Genomic DNA, 19,222 nt, shown 5'->3' on the forward strand with positions numbered 1-19,222 from the left:
TCTTCACCTCTCCACCAAAACCTACTTTTCTGTTAACTTCAGCCCTTTCATTATTACATCTAGTGCTCCTCTGGGGTCAACATTTCTGCCATTCAGCCATCTGTCAACTCTCAAGGTTCACCTGTTTATGGCACAACCCACATAAAACCACTTGTTTACAGCATCAATTTTTCTACCTGGTGCTCTGGTTTAAAAAATCCCTCCTTCACCCACCAGGAATACCAGGCAGCTTCAACATAGCGTGGGCTATACGAGACGGGCAGCGGTGCCGAGGTATCTGTGGGGAAGAACGCAACAGAGGGTACCTGTTATTAAAGCAAAAAAAACAATAATGCGTATTTCCATTAAATCCCAGAACTGGCGTGTATAAAATGTACAAGGTGTGGAACCCAGCATTCTGAAACTGCCGGCTTCCCAACAGACAGATGCAGAAGGCTATGGAAAGGGCAAGGAATTCTGTTTCCCCCACTGTTACCTTTCTTTTCTCCAGCTGTGGTTGGGATGTCGTACAGAACGGTGCTTTTCAAGGCTCGCCCCCTGGCTTGGCTTGGAGGCTGCTCCTGCAAAATACAGCAGAGACAAGGTGGCTCTCAGGGCGGGGCTCATGCATTTCCTCCGCAAGTCCTACTTGGAGAGGCCGAGGATCAGGGTGGATAGGATTACTTTTTAAAATTTTATTTTTTAGCAACCACCAAAACACAAACAGGGACGCGGGTGGCTCTGTGGGTTAAACCACAGAGCCTAGGACTTGCCGATCAGAAGGTCGGCGGTTCAAATCCCCGCGACGGGGTGAGCTCCCGTTGCTCGGTCCCTGCTCCTGCCAACCTAGCAGTTCGAAAGCACGTCAAAGTGCAAGTAGATAAATAGGTACCGCTCCAGCGGGAAGGTAAACAGCGTTTCCGTGCGCTGCTCTGGTTCGCCAGAAGCGGCTTAGTCATGCTGGCCACATGACGGAAGCTGTACGCCGGCTCCCTCGGCCAGTAAAGCAAGATGAGCGCCACAACCCCAGAGTCGGTCACGACTGGACCTAATGGTCAGGGGTCCCTTTACCTTTACCTTTGTAAAACACAAACACTGAAACCCCCCAGGCGGCTGATACATTGGGTATACAATATTCAATAATAACATATTCAAATTAACCATGTGTACACTTCTATATACCTTAACACTCCTCCTTCTACAAGGTTTATTTAACTTTTAACATTTTAATTGCCCCAAATTGTTCAAACCTACTCAAATAATTCAATATCTTCTCAAACCAATCCTCCTCTTTCTCACTGACCTTAAACCCTTTCATTCTATGTATCTTCACAGTTAGGTATTCTAAAATTATAATATTATTCAGTTTTTCCCTCCATTGGTTCACCCCTGGCTCTTCTGCATTTTTCCAATTACTCGCTATAACCTGTCTCACTGCAATTACCAATTTTACCCATTTGCATTCCTCTTTTGTTTTTAACTCAGTGTTACTCAGGGTAATAAGAACCACTGATTTAGTTATTTCCACGTTCCTTCCCACAATTCCCAATATTTCTATACCAATCTGTTTCCAAAATTCATTAACTAATGGACAAAGGGTAGATTTGATTTGATTTAAATCAATTCGATTTAAATCACAATTTAAATCACTAGTAAGACTTTATTTAAATTTTTTTTACAGAAATACTCATTCTTGCCGGCATAATCTTAATATTTACAACCAGATGAAGGTTTCATTTTTGGAATAATAAACTTGCACAATTATTACATAAAGATCCCAAGACTTGTGGAGTATTCTGCTCACAAGGTTGCACTTTCATTTTCACGGCTTCACACTTAGCTACTTGTGCAGATCTATTCCACTCCAAACAATCTATTCATTGAACCTCCTGGAACTTAGCATTTAAGAGGTAAGGAGTTGATTCTGTGTATATAAATTTGCAAAAGAACAAAGGGATTAAGGGTTTCCCCTCAACTCTATATGCTTATATGTCGAGAACCTTTTTTCCTTTGAGGAAAAGGCATGTTATCTCTGCAGACACAATTTCACACTTTTGAGAACTGCAAAAACAAGCATCTAATATAGTCTCATTAGAAAAACTGCCCCAAATAATCTTACAGAAACCTCTAGAAATGCATGCCATTGTGAATGGATTAATGGAATTCATTTCCTGAAGAATTTAAACATTGCATATAAAGCCTCATGCTACATAATTAAAAACAAACCCTTATTTCCTGATGAATAGCCTTTGGACTTAAATAGAAAACTATCTTTAGAAAGATTTTTCCTCCAAAAGCATTTTATTTTTTAAAATCCTATTTAAATTTTAAAAAATCCCATTTAAATTTTAAAAAATCCCATTTAAATTTTAAAAAATCCCATTTAAATTTTAAAAATCCGTTTTTTAATTATTATTTTTTAAAAAATCATGACTTTTAACAATCCTGTCAAGGATTGAACTGGAGATCCTCAGCATTCAAAGCAGATGCTCTCCCTCTGAGCAACGGCCCTTCCTCACTCGACTCTCCCCTATTAAATAATTAGCCAAAGTGGGGACATCAACGTCTCTGGTCCTCCAAGCACCGCCTCACCTTGGACCCAGCAAGCAGCCCAGCTTCGATGGCCTCCAGCCTCTCCCGCTGCCGTTTCTGTTTCTCTGCCTTATTTTTCAGGTGGGGCGTTTTCCCTGCTTGGCTAGGGAGATCCGTCGGGTTTCCTTCAGGCTTCCTCGCTTGGGAGTAAGACCTCCAAACGCCAGGCGCTCCCCAGCGCCTCTTCTCAGCCCAGAGAAGCAGACGGCAGAGAGAACACAGGTGCCGGACAGGCCCAGAATTGTACTGGGGCAATGGCATGCTAGGAATTGGACGCATTCAGTTCTCAGGCACAGTGGGGCAAAGCACACCTCTCTCGCAGCTACCCGTCTCGCAGTGCCATAAGCTCTCTTTTCTCTCTTTCCATGGTGGGTAGGTGGAACCTGCAGAAAAGAATATAACAATAACAATTTATTATTTATACCCCGCCCATCTGGCTGGGCTTCCCCAGCCACTCTGGGCGGCTTCCCCAAAAAATATTAAAATACTGTACTACATCAAACATTGCTCTAAACCAAGCAAACTAAATGTTTACTGAATATATGGGGGTGTGTGGAATCTGTATCTTTGAAAACATGGACAGCATCAAGATAAATTCAGCATTGTAAATAAGTTTTGGTGGATGTATTAATGTAATACTGAATGGTTTAGCTCACAGGTTTTCAACGTGATCCCTACCGCCCACTAGTGGGCGTTTCAGGATTCTAGGTGGGCAGTAATGGGTTCTATGGCCAGGGGTCCCCAAAGTAAGGCCCGCGGGCCGGATAAGGCCCAAGGGACTCGTTTATCTGGCCCGCGGTGCAGTGGCGTAGCATGGGTTGTCAGCACCCGGGGCAAGGCAAGTAATTTGCGCCCCTAACCCGTGGTTTTGCGCCCCCTAACCCGTGGTTTTGCGCCCCCTAACCCGTGGATTTGTGCCCCCTAACCCTAACCCCCAGATGTTGCGCCCGGTGCGGCCGGCCCCCCCTGCACCCCCCATGCTACGCCACTGCCGCGGTGACCCCCGCCACCCGCTCTTACCGGCACTGCGCTGTGCGGCTGCCCACTTCCGGGTCAGAGGAGCATCGGAAATAGCTTGTGCACATGCGCAACCATTATTTGCGCATGCGTTATTTGTGATGCACATCCGGGTCGGAGGAGGCCTGTGCACAAGCTATTTCTGGTGCTCCTCCAACCCGGAAGTGCACCAGAAATAGCGTGTGCACACGCATATGGGCATGCGCTCCCCTGCCCTCCGCGCGATCAGCGCTGGAGACACCGGCCCGAGGCACGGTAAGTTTGCTGACTTATGGCACAAGCTATAAGCACCGGTGGGCGGTAAGGAAATTTTACCATTAACAAAGATGCCTAACCCTCTCTCTTACCCACCCAGACAGAAATATGACAATTTTCTGAAAAGTGCACTCTGCTCTCTGCCATCAGACAGACATCTGAGGACACCCCGGTATAGGGAAGTTTTTTATGTTTCAGATTTCCTTTTGGGTGAAGACAGGGGCAAGGCAGGTACGGAGTAATTCTGCCTTCTCTTTGTCACCGAATAGCATTTCTCCATCCTCTCCACGCTGAGGACCTACACTAGTGGCCAAAATTCTGGAAACCTTTTGGGAAAAGTGTATTTCTGATGGCTCATAACACCTGACTGGTTCTCTAAACACCAAGGCTCACTGGCTACACTCAAATGAAGGAAAGCTATTGCATGCCAACCTAAGCAATTTGTGCTTCCCGTTTCTGGTTATTTGGCTATAACATTTGATAAAATACAGATAATTGAACAAACTTTGTTGCATTACATTCGTCATTAAATTATCTTCCCACTGATATATAGTTTTATGGTATTACTCCCCCCCCCAAAAAAAGTGGTGCTATCAATTCATCAAACCTCAGACTTCAAACTTTCAAAAGGTTTCCACAATTTTGGCCACTAGTGTGCTTGTTCTTCCTCTTGTTTCAGACATAGCCAACACAATGAAATACAATATAAGATTTGTTGCTGTTGTTTAGTCGTTTAGTCTGTCCGACTCTTCGTGACCCCATGGACCAGAGCACGCCAGGCACTCCTGTCTTCACAATATAAGATACAGGTTTCCAAAAAACACACAAGAGCCTGACCCTGGCCAGGGAGGGCGGGGTATAAATAAATTTATTATTATTATTATTATTATTATTATTATTATTATTATTATTATTATTATTGAAATCTGCCATGGTCTTGAGCAATCCTTTAAGGGCATTTGTTGCATTTTCCTTATTTGCGTCTTTTTAATCAGACTGTCACGTTCTTTTCATACATTATGGCATTCGCAAGTCACTTGGAGACATTTTCTTGCGGAAAGAAAAGAAAAAAAGAAAGAAATCAATGCCGAAAATAGGAAACAGCCCCGGTGCCAAAAACAACAACTGCGCTTCAGAAAGAAAATGTCAATCTGAAATACTGGGGCGGGGAGAGGCAACGACTCCGATCAGGTCAGAGATCGAAAGAGACATGTTTGCAATTAAGTTTCCTAAGAGACTCTTACCTTCAGACGCCCCCGCTGCAAAAAGGGAGAAGGGGAGGCGCGGCTTTTTTCTGCAGCCGGTGGGGAAAAGCAAGAAGTTCACGTGCAGAGCGAGAGGCCGACCCCGACCTCTCTCTGGCGGGTTTCCTGTCTGTCTCGTGTGAAATGCATGACGGGAGCTTAGAGCCCTAGGAAGAGGAAGGGCTTTGCAGGGTTGTCTGAGCCGAGAGAAATCCGGAGGAGCTGAAGATCGGGAAAATGCATGCGAGGTGAGGACTGGGTCGAGGCTCGTGGAGAGAGCGCAGCGCTGCAGCTTTGGGGGCGCGTGCTCACAAGGAAGCCCCATTGAATTCAATGGGACTTACTCTCCCGGGAGCGAGGTGAGCAATGCAAGCCTAAGGGGGCGTTGCAGAAAGGAAGAAGGGGTTCCTCGAGGCGACGGGACTGTCTGGGAATTAGTTGTGGGACGGGGAAGTGCAAGCACAAAGCCGCATGCATTGCCAAGAAATTGCAAAAGACTTTTTGCAAATGTCTTGCAACGATCGGTGCAATTCCTATCCAGGCTTTCAGGGTAAATCAGTACCCTTCCAAGGCGGCTCTCAAGCAGTTACTGCCTAGGAGCAGCTCCCACCCAATTTAGTGAGGCTTACTCCTGAGTAGACGTTGCACCTTCAGAGCCCGGCTGAGCAGGATCGCAGCCCGTAGTGGAAGTACTGTAAGGGCAATTGAGGCCGGCAGGGAGGGGGAAGAGAGACTTCCTGATTAAAAATATGGAAGATTCTTTTATTGCTTGAGCTGGTTTCCGCCTCAGGGTAAGGGCTTTGTATTTGTAAGATATTAAGCTTGCATATATTCATGCAGATTTGTTGTTCTGTTTTGTTGTTTTATTAAAAAAAAACCCAATAAAATTATTATTTTAAACGCATACACCTTATTTTTCAGATTATATATTATTTTGACCGATAATTATTTATGTGTGCGTATGGAACAGAATTATGTATTCCACTTAATCATTAAAAAAACCGCTAAGCAGTCACATATTCTTGTAACCTGATCTGGGACCTTTTTGGTTAAAGGCGAGTAAGGAATCTGGAAAAAGAAGAATGAGCTTGCAATGTTGCACAGGGGCAAAGATCCTGACTCTACTTGTGTCTATGTTTTGCATAGCAGGGCAAGATCAGACTGTTATACTTTCTTCTAGAGACTCTTAATCTCAGGGTTGCGGGTTTGAGCCCCAAGTTGGGCAAAAGATCTTCATTACAGGGGGTTGGGCTAGATTAGGGAAGCTTTTAATGTTTAATAGGATATTGCATTTTAATATTCTGTTGGAAGCGGCCCAGAGTGGCTGGGGAAACCCAGCCAGATGGGCGGGGTAGAAATAAATTACTATTACTATTATTATTATTATTATTATTAATGACACTTGTGGTCTCTTCCCACCCTGCAATTCAATGATTCACAATAGGGTGCTTACCTGTGCTGATAATAATTGGATTCAGAATCCTGCCCCCCCCCACAAAAAACCCTTTTAAAACTTCCTTCCTCCTGTAGATTACTATGGAGTCGGTGATGAAATTGCAGAGGGTACAGCTGAAATGCAAGAACCTTCATGAATTCCTGCGGGGCCTCAGCCCTGGCATCTTAGACCGGCTCTACAACCATCCTGCCACATGCCTAGCCGTCTTTCGGTGAGCGAGAACCCCCTTCCCAAATATTGGGGTGCTGGCCAGATGGGGAGGGTGGAATAAAAGAATCCGTTTACTTTCGAACTAGATTATTTACAGTTCAAGCTTAACCATGCTTACTCAGTAGTAAGTCCTGTTTATATGTGGCTTACTCCTGGGAAAGTGGAGTTAGGATTACAGCCTTAGGCTTGATCTTAACTGAATCACGAATCCTCAATTCTCTAAAGTTGCCTGCACTGGGTGAGAATCCTGCTGTAAACAAGATGTGCAGATATTTTATTTTATTGTATGTGCGTTCTGGTGTCTTGCTTAAATTGTGCTTTTAGTATTTAATTGCATCCATTCACAAGAACAGGAAAAGGCGAGTCTTTTTTTTTAGTAGTATTATTCCAACAGGTTGTTGTTTTAGATGAGCCAGTCATTCCCGTGAGGTCCAGCTCCGAGGGCCTTCTGGCGGTTCCCTCACTATGAGAAGCAAAATTACAGGGAACCAGGCAGAGGGCCTTCTTGGTAGTGGCACCCGCCCTATGGAATGCCCTCCCATCAGATGTCAAATAAATAAACACCTATCTGACTTTTAGAAGACATCTGAAGGCAGCCCTGTTTAGGGAAGCTTTTAATATTTGATGAATATTGTAAGATTTTGCTGGAAGCCTCCCAGAGTGGCTGGGGAAACCCAGCCAGATGTGCGGGGTATAAATTATTATTATATATTTTGTGTTCACAGCACTGTCCTTGCATTCTTGCATTTTCAGAGAGCTGCCAGGGTTGGCCAAGAACTACGTCATGAGGATGCTTTTCCTGGAACAGCCCCTCCCTCAGGCCGCTGTGGCCTCATGGGTCAAGAAGGAATTCACCAAGTGAGTTGCTGGTTGTGACAGGACAGTGTGGAAGCAAAAGCTTGGGTTGTGTAGCAAAGTATCAGAACAGCAAGAGAAACCAAGCCTCTGTTCTGTGGGGGCCTAGTGATTCATACACATGAGTTTCTGAGTATCTTCTGGTCCAATTCATATATTACATTCTTCGCTTTGACAAGGGAACAACCTGACTGATCCTTATCTTCCCCAGAGCCCGGTTTTGCACTCAGCTTAGCTCACAATTGCTTCTTGCCTTTCAGGGAGCAGGATGAAAGCTCAGATGTCTTGTTGGGGCTACGGCTTTGGCACACACAGCTGCTCCCTGGCGGCCTCCAAGGAATCGTCTTGAACCCCATCTTTAAGGAGAACCTGCGCATCGCTTTGCTGGGAGGGTAAGCGAGAGCCATGGAGAGAATTACCATATTTTTCACTCTATAGGACGCACTTTTTCCCCTCCAAAAATGAAGGGGAAATGTGTGTGCGTCCTATGGAGTGAATGCAGGCTTTCACTGAAGCCTGGAGAGTGAGAGGGGTCGGTGCGCACTGACCCCTCTCGCTGTCCAGGCTTCAGGAAGCTATCTGCAAGCCTTCGGAGCCTGGCGGGAGTTCCCACCGGGCTCCGAAGGCTTGCGGATTGCAGCCCGAAGCCCGGGGAGCGCAGTGCCAACTCCCACTGCGCTCCCCGGGCTTCAGGCAGCTATCCACAAACCTTCGGAGTGCTTCTTGGCTTCTGCCAAAGCCGCGCGCAGCCTCTCCCGGCTGGAGAGGTTGTGTGTGGCTAAAGAGGAAGCCAAGACAGCCAGCGGGATGGATCCCGCTGGCTATCTTGGCTTCTTTGCTCTTTGGGGCTGGGGGGGGGAATAAATCCCCCCCACCCCCCAAAACTAGGTGCGCGCTATGGTCCGGTGCGCCCTATGGAGCGAAAAATACGGTAGGAACCAAGGCAGAGGCTTGGTGTATTTAATGCACTGAAGATAATCCTGTATGTGGCTGTGTTCACACACAACGCTAAACCATAGTTTGCTTTAACCTTGATTTGTTCAACAAGCCGCAGATTGTTTCTTCCGCACTCACATTTGTTTTTAAGCTGCTCTTGCCTTGTATCTCTGTAGCATATGATGTTCTGGGGTGGGGTGGGTTAACCAAGGTTGTTGGCTGAGGCATAATGCCAAACAACAGTTAAAACAAGGCACAGTTTGCAAGCCAGCAACAAGCCATGGCTCACCTTGTTTCCAGGAAACAAACCTTGGTTAATCAGCTGGGCTGGATTCAGACATTCAGACCAATCAGATATTTGCAAAACAAACCATGGTTAGGTGTTAAGCGCAAACCAGGCCTCTTGCCGATGTGCTTTGGTTGCATTGCAATTAGCAGTGCTTTCCTTAATAAATAGAGCAATGAAATAAAGAAAACTTATTTTCTAACGGCCCCACACAGATACAGTGGGGCTGCTTGCAAACCATGAGTTTTTCAGACACTTGCCTTCTTGCATGTGAATTATTATTATTGTTGTTGTTGTTGTTGTTATTATTAACACGTTTTTATGGTTTGCTTTAGCCATTGTTTAATGCTCACGCTGGCATTGGCACAGACATGGTTACGTCTAGTTCAGGGTTTCCCAAACTTTGGTCTCCAGCTGGTTTTGGATTACAACTCCCATCATCCCTTGCTAGCAAGACCAGTGGTCAAGGATGATGGGAACTGTAGTCCAAAAACAGCTGGAGACCCACGTTTGGGAAACCCTGGTGTAATCAGTGATTGGGAACGGCATGCTGCGTATTCCTTGTCAATCTCCCCTCCAAAAAACCATGATTACTAAAAGCAAAACAAACCAAGCAAATGTGATTGATTTGAAGTCCTGTACTGGGATTTGCCCCTGAGAGCTGGAGGAGCTTTTCATGTCATGGATCGCAATTGACCATGATGTGGAGGGCAAGATGTTTGGGGGCAAAAGAGCACGTAAATGACAACCATCTGTTTCTGACTGAGAACCACATTGTCGCTTTCATACCTGTGGAAGGCAATGGCGGCTGGGTTTCAGAATGCCAGCTCTCGTGTTCTACGGCCAGGGATCATGGCTTTGAGAAAGCTCTGTCCCTCCTGTGGCTTTCTGCTGGCTCTATAACTGTCCAACAGCATTCCTTGCATCTCATCCTGTTTCTGCAGAGGTAAGGCCTGGTCTGATGACACGGGCCAGCTGGGCCCAGACAAGCACGCCCGGGATGTCCCGTCTCTTGACAAGTACGCTGAGGAGAGGTGGGAGGTGAGTGTTTTGCTTGTCCTTGTGCTCTGGGCTCCATTTTTTGTTTTGTTTTTTAAAATTTATTTAATCATTTTTTCAACAGAAACAACAACCGCAATAGTCACATACAACAAAAACCACAATAACACAATTTGACAATTCATATTTGAATACTGATATACCTATGACTACACCTTTTTAACAATATTTCCCCACCTCTCCTCCCCCTACTTCCCACCACTGTCCACCTTACCGCTTAAATATTCCTTCCAGATTTCTTCATATTTAGCCATTCTTAATTTGCGTCGACATGCAATTCGTTCGTATGTAGCTAGTCTGTCCATATTATCAATCCATGTGCTCAATGGGATCTTTTTGCGGCTCTTCCAATTCATCAAAACAAGTTTTTTTTTTAGTTTTTTTTTTTTTGCTTCTAATATGGCACGGTACATCCATTTTTTTTAACCCCTTGTAATCTCCCACGTTTCCGGAATATAATTTAGAATTAAATTCAATTCCCCTAAATAACAATTTATTTTTATTACTCTTGCTATAAATATCCTCACCTTTGTTTGTCCTTGTGGTGCAAGGACGGGGCTCCATTGTAAGAGTCTTTTGGAGACACCACCTCATCTGGGCTGTGGGAAGATGGATTGTTTGCCATAGCTGTGGTAGAACAGTGTGGATGCACCAGGGCCTGTTTCCAGTGGCGAACCAGTCTGGACAAACCCTTGGTCTCCCACCCGGTTCCATTTTTGTGCATCCTCCTAGGTCATTCTGCATTTCATGGTGGGCTCTCCAAGTGCAGCCGTGAGCCAGGACTTAGCTCAGCTACTCATTGAAGCCGGACTGATGAAGAGGTAAGTGGCAAAGAAGAAGGGGGCAGACAAACTATGGGGTTGAGGGAGTAGGAATGAATGGTAAAAGAAGCTATCTCAGCATCCCATGCTCAGTTCTCAGTACTGGTCCTGTCTGATTAGGAGTCACAAGCCATGTCACTCTTAAATAATGGCCACTAGTTGGCAGACCCCACTGACTTGAACACCTTGGGGGCAACATAACAAACCATGTGGCAATGGTGGTGCTGATCGCTGCATAGGAACCCAGGTGGCGCTGTGGTCTAAACCACTGAGCCTCTTGGGCTTGCTGATCAGAAGGTCGTCAGTTTGAATCCCTGTGACAGGGTGAGCTCCTGTTGCTCTGTCCCTGCTCCTGCCAACCTAGCAGTTTGAAAGCATGCCAATGTAAGTAGATAAATGGGTACCTCTGTGGCGGGAAGGTAAACACTTCTGTCACGGTGTTTTGTTACACCAGAAGTGTTTTAGTCATGCTGGCCACATGACCCGGAAAACTGTGAACAAGCACTGGCTCTCTCGGCCTGAAATGAGATGAGCTCCGCGACCCCATAGTCATCTTTGACAGGACTTAACTGTCCAGGGGTCCTTTACCTTACCTTTTATAGGTAACTGCATGTTGTTGGTGGGCTTTAAAATCCACAATCACCGCCTACTTGAGAATAGTTAATGAAGCATACAGCGTATAACACCAGTCTTGAAAGACCTACATTGGCTCCCAGTATGTTTCCGAGCACAATTTGAAGTGTTGATGCTGACCTTTAAATCCCTAAATGGCCTCGGCCCAGTAAACCCTCAGTGCTGGACCACAGCGTCCGGGCAGAATGATGGGGGTGGAGACGCTCCTTCAGGTATACTGGGCTGAGGCCGTTTAGGGCTTTAAAGGTCAGCATCAACACTTTGAATTGTGCTCGGAAACATACTGGGAGCCAATGTAGGTCTTTCAGGACTGGTGTTATGTGGTCTCGGCAGCCGCCCCCAGTCACCAGTCTAGCTGCTGCACTCTGGATTAGTTGTAGTTTCCGGGTCACCTTCAAAGGTAGCCCCACGTAGAGCGCATTGCAGTAGTCCAAGTGAGAGATAACTAGAGCATGCACCACTCTGGCGAGACAGTCTGCGGGCAGGTAGGGTCTCAGCCTGCGTACCAGGTAGAGCTACTAGACCTAAATACACCACAGAGGAGGACCTCATTCTGTTTTCCTCCAGCCTCTGTGTGTTTCTTCTTTAGCTCTGAACCTGGGGAGCCCCCCTGCATCACATCTTCTGGCTTCCAGTTCCTGTTGCTGGATACCTCATCTCAGCTGTGGTATTTCATGCTGCAGTATCTCCAGTCGGCTGAGGTGAGGAGAAGAGGGGGCAACCTCCCCGTCTTTGCCCCCCCCCCCCCGTCTCTGGCAATCTCCCTGTTGTGTTTTAACCACCTCTTCTTTCCCCCTCCAGACCCGGGGCATGGATCTGGTGGAGATTCTTTCCTTTCTCTTCCAGCTCAGCTTCTCCACTCTCGGCAAGGTGAGCATCTCCCCCCATCAGCTCCCAGTTTGGCAAACAGCAAAGTAGCAAAACAGGACAATTGAAAATACAAGGAAAAGCATACCCCGCACGTATTTAGAATTTCAGGGCTGCCAGGAAGCGTGGTCTTTCAGCCAATTCCTCCTGGGTGTTAATCATGGACAAAGGCAGGCACAGCTTACCAAGGGAAGGCATTTCAGAGATAGGGAGCCACCACGGAAGAGGCCCTGCAGCTCCATCCAGGCAGTACCAGTAGTGGCCCCCGTTGATCGTAGGGTCTGTGATGGTTGATATTGGAAGGGGGGAGCACTCTTTTAGTGGAGCCTATAAAGCAGAGAGCTAAAGGATAGGAAGGGCCAACTCCATAATTCTGCATTGCAGGGAAAACATTCCCCTTTTCCCCAGAAGCCTTTTTAGGATTGATTCCTGTTTATTTTCCCATTTATAACTTGACAAATCTCTATTGTGTCCCTTCTTTAAAAATTTCCCCTCATAAGCTACATTACCTCAAGGGAATATGCTTCAGCCTGGACGGCTGCCCAAAGAGGAAAAAGAGTCCTTGCCCCCTTTCAGCTCTGTGATTTTATAAGACTGGGGGGTGGGCGGGGAATGCATAAATCATGCTTTTTCCAAAACCAAATTGCATCTCCCTCTTCAGACCAGAATACCACATTCTTAGCTTTAGTCACCTGGAGGTGACGTTTATATTGGGCTTCAGGAAACCAAAGCATGGTTAAGTGTGTTATGTCTGTAGGCTCTTTCACACATGCAGGTTCTTGATATCGGCAGCATCCGGCAGTGATCTTGACCCGCATGTGTGAATGCGCTATCATCACTGCAGCAGAGAGAAATTTCACATTGCCTCCTGGTGGTTTTCAGTAGTTTGGCCTGATTCGGCTGGCAGGGACGAAGCATTGACTGATCCAAGTAGTGACCCCCGCCCACCATGTGTGTGTGAGTAAATCAGCCCCCATTCCCCCCCCCCATCTGTTCCCAGGACTATTCCGTGGAAGGGATGAGCGAGTCTCTGCTGAATTTCCTCCAGCACCTTCGGGAATTTGGCCTCGTCTTTCAGAGAAAGGTAAGACCCCACAAGAACGTTGGCCGAGTTAGATCGTATGTGGGGGTTTTCCGGGAAAGAACAGGGTGGAAGAAACAGCACAAAGTTGTGCCCCCTGTTGTAGGCTGGGGAACAGAACGTTTTAGAGGACCTGCTGCAAAGGTGCAGAACTTAAATGAGTTCAAAGTGGAAGTTTGGAGTGGCACTTGTAAGCAGAGTTAGGTAGGTATGAGGGATTTCAAGCCTGCAGGCACCTTCCTGCCATTATCCGTCCTTCTCCCCTTCCAGAGGAAATCTCGCCGTTACTACCCTACACGGCTGGCCATCAACCTTTCCTCTGGCATCTCGGGCACCGCAGTGGACACCCATTACCAGGGCTTCATCATTGTGGAGACCAACTACAGGATCTATGCCTACACAGGTCAGAGGCTGACTCCCCGGGTGGATCTTAGCTTCTGCATGCGTCCCAGGTGCAATTCCCCTGCCTGTAACCTTGGAGAGCCCCAGCTAATCCATGTTTCCCATATTATTAATGATTGATTGATTGATTGATTTGATATACCACCCTACACCTGGGGGGTCTCAGGACAGTTCACAGAATAAAATCAAGATATAAAACCACAAAATACCTAATAAAAGCAACAACCCAATAGCCCCCCCCCCAAACCCCCAGATCAACCAAATGCCCAGTTAAAAAGGAACGTTTGTGACTGGCACCTGAAGGTGTATAATGAAGGCACCAGGCGAACTTCCCTGGGGAGAGCATTCCACAGACGGGGAGCCACAGCAGAGAAGGCCCTGTTCTCGTGCTGCCACCCTCCGGACCTCTCGAGGAGGAGGCACACAAAGGAGGGCTTCAGAAGATGATCTCAGGGTCTGGGAAGGTTCATATGGAAAGAGGTGGTCCTTGAGGTATTGTGGTCCTGAGCCGTTTAAAGCTTTATAGGTCAAAACCAGCACTTTGATCCCGGAAACTAATTGGTAGCCACTGCAGTCAGACCAGGATCTGTGTAATATGCTCAAACCGTCTTGCTCCGGTGAGCAACCTGGCCGCTGAATTCTGCACTTGGGTCTCTGGCGGCTTTTGGACTACTGTTCCCCATCATCCCTGGCCACTGGTTTTTCTATAGCTAGGGATGATGGGAGTTGTAGTCCAAAAGAAACAGACCCAAGTTTGGGAAACCCCGGTAGACAATACTGAACTCAATGGCTCGGTGGAGCAACTCTATAAGACAGCTTTTTATGGTCCTCTTGTTTGTGGCTTTGCTGGCCTCCCTGCCACAACCTCTGCAGATCCAAAATAATAACACTGGTTTTGTAACCCAATGGCACTTAAATGGAGAGGAGACCAAGGTAGGTAGCCACTAATTATTCAGGACCGTCATCCTCCCTCTTGGAGGGCTTTTGTGAATGCCAGGTTCACCGGGATCTAGTTCAGGACTAGGAAGCTCCTAGGTCAGTCTAAACTCAATGTTGGCTACTCAGACTGGCAGCAGCTTTCCAGGAGACAGAGGCTGTTTTAATTGGAAATGCCTGAGGTTGAATCTGAGGCCTTCTGCAGGCAAGGTAGTTTCTCACAGGGAACCAGATAAGAGGGCCTTCTTGGTAGTGGTGCCCGCCCTGTGGAACGCCCTCCCATCAGATGTCAAGGAAATAAACAACTATCTGGCTTTTAGAAGACATCTGAAGGCAGCCCTGTTTAGGGAAGCTTTTAATATTTGATGAATTATTGTGTTTTAATATTTTGTTGGAAGCCGCCCAGAGTGGCTGGGGAAACCCAGCCAGATTGGGGGGTGGGTATAAATAATGTTTTGTTTTGTTTTCTATTCTTTGGTTCAGCTGTGAAATAATACTAAAGGAGAGTACACATGAGCAAGTGCAGAATAACTTTTTGTCCATCTCACACACCCAAAAAAATCTGAGCTTGATAGACATTTTTCTGGGTTGAAGGGGTGTTCACTTTCTTAGGAGTTAAGCTCTTGACCTTTCTCTCTCTCTCTGCCCTGGTTTCCAGATTCTGAACTACAGATTGCGCTCATCGCCCTCTTTTCTGAGATGCTCTACCGCTTCCCCAACTTGGTGGTGGCTCAGGTCACCCGGGAGAGCGTGCAGCAAGCCATTGCCAATGGCATCACGGCAGACCAGGTGGGGAACCAGGGAGAGGCTGTTGGGTTTACCAGTTTAAAGGGAGCCTAGCAGAGTGTGGTTCGCTTCTGTCTACTGGGCTGGTTAGCCTCCCCTTCCTTTGGATGTTTCCCAGCACAGACGAAGCCACCACTGGGAATAGTAGAAGCGGTCAAGTGATGGCGTCAGTCAAATAGTACTAAGGCCAGCTCTGTTTCGTTCCCTTTTTCTTTTCTCTGTCCCGCAGATCATTCATTTCCTACGTACCAGAGCTCACTCTGTGATGCTGAAGCAGGTGAGGATTACGGCACGGGGTGTGGTCACTTAGTGGATCACTGCATAAAAGGATCACACCTCCCTTTCCAAAGGGTTTGGTGCTGTTTTTATGACTTTGTGGGATAAGTCTATGTTCCAGCTCAGCTGTTTGGAGGCAGAATAGCAGTTGCCAGGAATCGCAAGTCGGGAGAGGGATACAGTGGTACCTCAGGTTAAGAACTTAATTCGTTCTGGAGGTCTGTTCTTAACCTGAAGCACCACTTTAGCTAATGGGGCCTCCTGCTGCCGCTGCGCCACCGCTGCACGATTTCCGTTCTCACCCTGAAGCAAAGTTCTTAACCTGAGGTACTATTTCTGGGTTAGCGGAGTCTGTAACCTGAAGTGTCTGTAACCTGAAGCGTATGTAACCTGAGGTACCACTGTATTTTTATGCTGTGAACTGCCCTGAGGTCTATGGATGTAGGGCAGTACAGTGGTACCTCAGGTTACAGACGCTTCAGGTTACAGACACTTCAGGTTACAGACTCCGCTAACCCGGAAGTAGTACCTCGGGTTAAGAACTTTACCTCAGGATGAGAACAGAAATCGTGCGGCGGCAGCGGGAGGCCCCATTAGCTAAAGTGGTACCTCAGGTTAAGAACGGTTTCAGGTTAAGAACGGACCTCCGGAATGAATTAAGTTCGTAACCAGAGGTACCACTGTATATAATTTTATTATTGCTAATTAATGTTGCACTCAGGCTACACTTTTGGGCTTCCCGTGAGCATCTGGGTGGGCACTATCAGAACATTGTACTGGACTAGATGGGTCATTGGGCCTGATCCTGCGGGGCTCTTCTTATGAAAGGCTAAGGATGGGCGTCACATGTTGGCAAGAGAAATTGGAATGTGGCCTCGAGGATTCTGGGTAACCTCTGCTAGGGAGATTCCAATGGAAGCCTTGGCTGCTGCAGCAATAGGAATACCGTATTGGCCCGAATATAAGCTGCACCTTTAAAATTGGAGTGGGGGGGGGTAGAAAAAATATACTGTATAAAATACCCAGATATAAGCTGCTCCATTCCTCGCCGTTCCTGGCGCTGTTTTCCTCGAACTCCTGGCTACATACCATAAGGTTGTGAATATAAGCTGCACTTTAACTTTTCATGGTTGGAATTTGGGGGGAAAGTGGGGCTTATATTTCAGGCCAATATGGTAGATCATTTTTTGTTTTCCCCGTTGTCTTTTCCATATGCGTCCCTGACTCTTTCTCTGATGTCTTGCCCCATAGACCCCGGTGCTGCCTCCCACCATCACAGATCAGATCCGGCTGTGGGAGCTGGAACGAGACAGACTCCGCTTCTCTGAGGGTGAGTGTCTGTGGGTGAGGAACTCCGGTGGGATGGAAAAGAGAGAAGAACATGGGGAAGAGAAGGGGCATAGCTCTAGTGGAAATATCTGCATTCTGGCAGATTATCTTCCTGTCTTCCACCCCACCCAACTTCCTTCTCGCTTCAGATCCACCTTTCTGGGTTCCCCCATATTGTGTTTTTTCTTCCTTCTTTCACATCAATTGCTCATTCCTCTTTTGCCTCCACGGTCGGACGCAGCAATACTTCTGAATACCAGATTCTAGAAACCACAGAAGAGCAGCGCACCAGTTGTGTTCTCAGCAGGGTGGATAAAAATCAATGTTTTTTAAAAAAACATCAGGTTTTTAAAAATTTGAATCAGATTTTTTAAATTTAAATTGGGTTTTTAAAATAACATGCTTTTGGAGGAAAAAGTCTTTCTAAAGATAGTTTGCTATTTAAGTTACATTATAGTCCAAAGGCTATTCATCAGGAAATAAGGATTTGTTTTAAGTTTTTCATGTGTGCTATAAAACTCATTAAAGAAAAAAATTGTTTAACCACATCAGTTAACAATCATGGATACATATGCTATAATGTTATTGTTCTAGTTAATTTTTTTAAAATTGTTATTAAGGAAGTGATTTTCTCCTTCCAATAAAGTACAGCAGAAAAGTTGTACCAATATAGATAGTTAACTTATTAAACCTCACAATAATTTCATAATTATCTGTCTATGCATTTCTAAGAGTATAACCAAATCAGTAATTTTTTATATAACTGTAAAAAGTACTCTGAAAACCTTCTTCTGGTTGTAAATACCAAGATTATGCCAGCAAGAATGATTCTTTTTGTAAAGAAAGAGAGAGAGAGATTTAAATCAAGTCTTACTGACTAGTGATTTAAATCGATTTGATTTAAATCAATTCCACCATGGTTCTCATCCCCCCTTCTTTGCATCCACCATCTTCCCCCTCAATCCTCTCCCTGCCACCTTGTTCCTTTCCCTGACCCTTCTCTGCCTGCCTCCCCACCTTCTCCTCGCATCTCAAACTCTTGAGCTCCCCTCTGTGCTTTTTCACCATGTCTTCCTGCTTTCTCTCTCGTCCTCCAGGTGTCCTCTACAACCAGTTCCTGTCCCAGGTCGACTTTGAGCTGCTGCGCAACCACGCAAAGGAGCTGGGGGTCCTGGTCTTCGAGAACCCGGCCAAACGTCTCATGGTGGTGACGCCCGCCGGCCACTCGGACGTCAAGCGCTTCTGGAAGCGGCAGAAACACAGTTCCTGAAGGCCGGGGAACTGCCGGCACTCCCAGATCTCTCCCCTTGCACTTTTCTGCTGGGAAACAGGAGTCGGGGTGGGGGTGTCAACTGCATCCCCCCTGCCCCTAACTGTCAAGGAGTAGCAGAGAGACAGAGAGGAAGGAGAAGAAGGTTTCTTAGGGGTTGTCAGATGACCCCCCCTCCGGTCAAGAACTGATTAAGAGGAGCAGGAAAACGTCTCTAGGTTCAGCGTCCTCTTAACAGAAGTGGCTAAAGCTTGCCGGCTGACGGCTGCCACTCATTCTCTGAGCGGATGTGGCCCCGCTGTTCCAGCTTGGCTACTGCTGATATGGAATAGGTTAAGACAACTAAGCAGCTGTTTAAAATGTACGTGGCAGGGTGCCAGCATGTATTTGGAACAGACTCACACCGTTTAAACAGAAAGTTGATCTAAAACCTGGATCAAGCAGGGTAACAACATCGGATCAGATTTGTAAATAGCCTCTTTTTTGTAAATGTTTTTATTGCAATAGAAGTAGCAATAAAACACCCACACCGGAAGTTATTTTAGATGGGTTCTTTTCCCTTCTCTCTTCACGTTACAGAGGAGCTCAGCACACCAGTTTGCCGATTACATCGAGGAAACCCTAAGAGAGGTCAAGAACTACAGGCAAATGTGCTTTCTCTGGAGTATGTGCAAAAGTTGAATCAATCCTTGTTTGGGGCAGGTGGTTAATCAGCCATGGAAAGTAGCCCACAAAAAAACGGAGGAGTCTGGATGAAATGTATTTTACCCCATCTGGGCTTGCTCCCTTGTGAGTGGGTGACTGGGCTTTCAGACTACAATCCTGCACACACTTACCTAGAAATACACCCCCCCTCAATTCAGCTCTTCTGAGTAAGAGTACACAGGATTAGCTTAACCCAGGCATCCCCAAACTCTGCCCTCCAGATGTTT

The 19,222-nt window shown here is 46.5% G+C and overlaps 2 protein-coding genes across 7 annotated transcripts in view; one reads left to right on the forward strand and one right to left on the reverse strand.

Annotated features, from left to right (window-relative positions):
- The window catches only part of VARS2 (valyl-tRNA synthetase 2, mitochondrial), a 39,072-nt gene extending 33,864 nt beyond the window's left edge, over positions 1-5,208 (reverse strand). For 3 of the 4 annotated variants that reach the window (XM_083491292.1, XM_083491290.1, XM_083491291.1), the window contains exons 1-4: positions 5,088-5,208; positions 2,572-2,954; positions 476-560; positions 177-277 (exon numbers count right to left, since the gene is read on the reverse strand). Coding sequence is in view for 2 of the 4 variants with exons in the window: in XM_083491290.1 (XP_083347416.1) it covers positions 177-277; positions 476-560; positions 2,572-2,850 (465 nt within the window). In the remaining 2 variants the exon portion in view is untranslated. The remainder of the gene's footprint in view (positions 1-176; positions 278-475; positions 561-2,571; positions 2,955-5,087) is intronic. The other variant, XM_083491293.1, reaches the window with a different exon arrangement.
- On the forward strand, positions 5,197-18,829 carry GTF2H4 (general transcription factor IIH subunit 4). 3 transcript variants are annotated; one of them, XM_083492885.1, is made up of 14 exons: positions 5,197-5,335; positions 6,618-6,754; positions 7,507-7,611; positions 7,869-8,000; positions 9,775-9,871; positions 10,622-10,710; positions 11,933-12,044; positions 12,145-12,213; positions 13,211-13,294; positions 13,562-13,694; positions 15,288-15,418; positions 15,645-15,692; positions 16,943-17,021; positions 18,118-18,829. In XM_083492885.1, exons 2-14 carry the CDS (start codon positions 6,624-6,626, stop codon positions 18,288-18,290), a joined length of 1,383 nt encoding a protein of 460 aa, XP_083349011.1. In that variant the 5' UTR covers positions 5,197-5,335; positions 6,618-6,623; the 3' UTR covers positions 18,291-18,829. The 3 variants fall into 3 exon arrangements, with proteins under 3 accessions (XP_083349011.1, XP_083349012.1, XP_083349010.1); XM_083492886.1 differs by having other exon boundaries at positions 5,305-5,446; positions 7,479-7,611; XM_083492884.1 differs by having other exon boundaries at positions 5,311-5,446.
- The last annotated feature ends 393 nt before the right edge of the window (positions 18,830-19,222 follow it).

The sequence above is a fragment of the Podarcis liolepis genome (genome assembly GCF_965112155.1).
Source record: "Podarcis liolepis genome assembly, chromosome: 2".
Lineage (NCBI taxonomy): Eukaryota > Metazoa > Chordata > Lepidosauria > Squamata > Lacertidae > Podarcis > Podarcis liolepis.

What these genes read in the sequence shown, in the direction of transcription:
- GTF2H4 (XM_083492885.1), top strand. Translation starts at nt 6,624, where the DNA reads ATGGAGTCGGTGATGAAATTGCAGAGGGTACAGCTGAAATGCAAGAAC. An exon ending in ACATGCCTAGCCGTCTTTCG is followed by an intron (nt 6,755 to 7,506) that starts GTGAGCGAGAAC and finishes TTGCATTTTCAG; the next exon opens with AGAGCTGCCAGGGTTGGCCA. An exon ending in ACTCTGTGATGCTGAAGCAG is followed by an intron (nt 15,693 to 16,942) that starts GTGAGGATTACG and finishes CTTGCCCCATAG; the next exon opens with ACCCCGGTGCTGCCTCCCAC.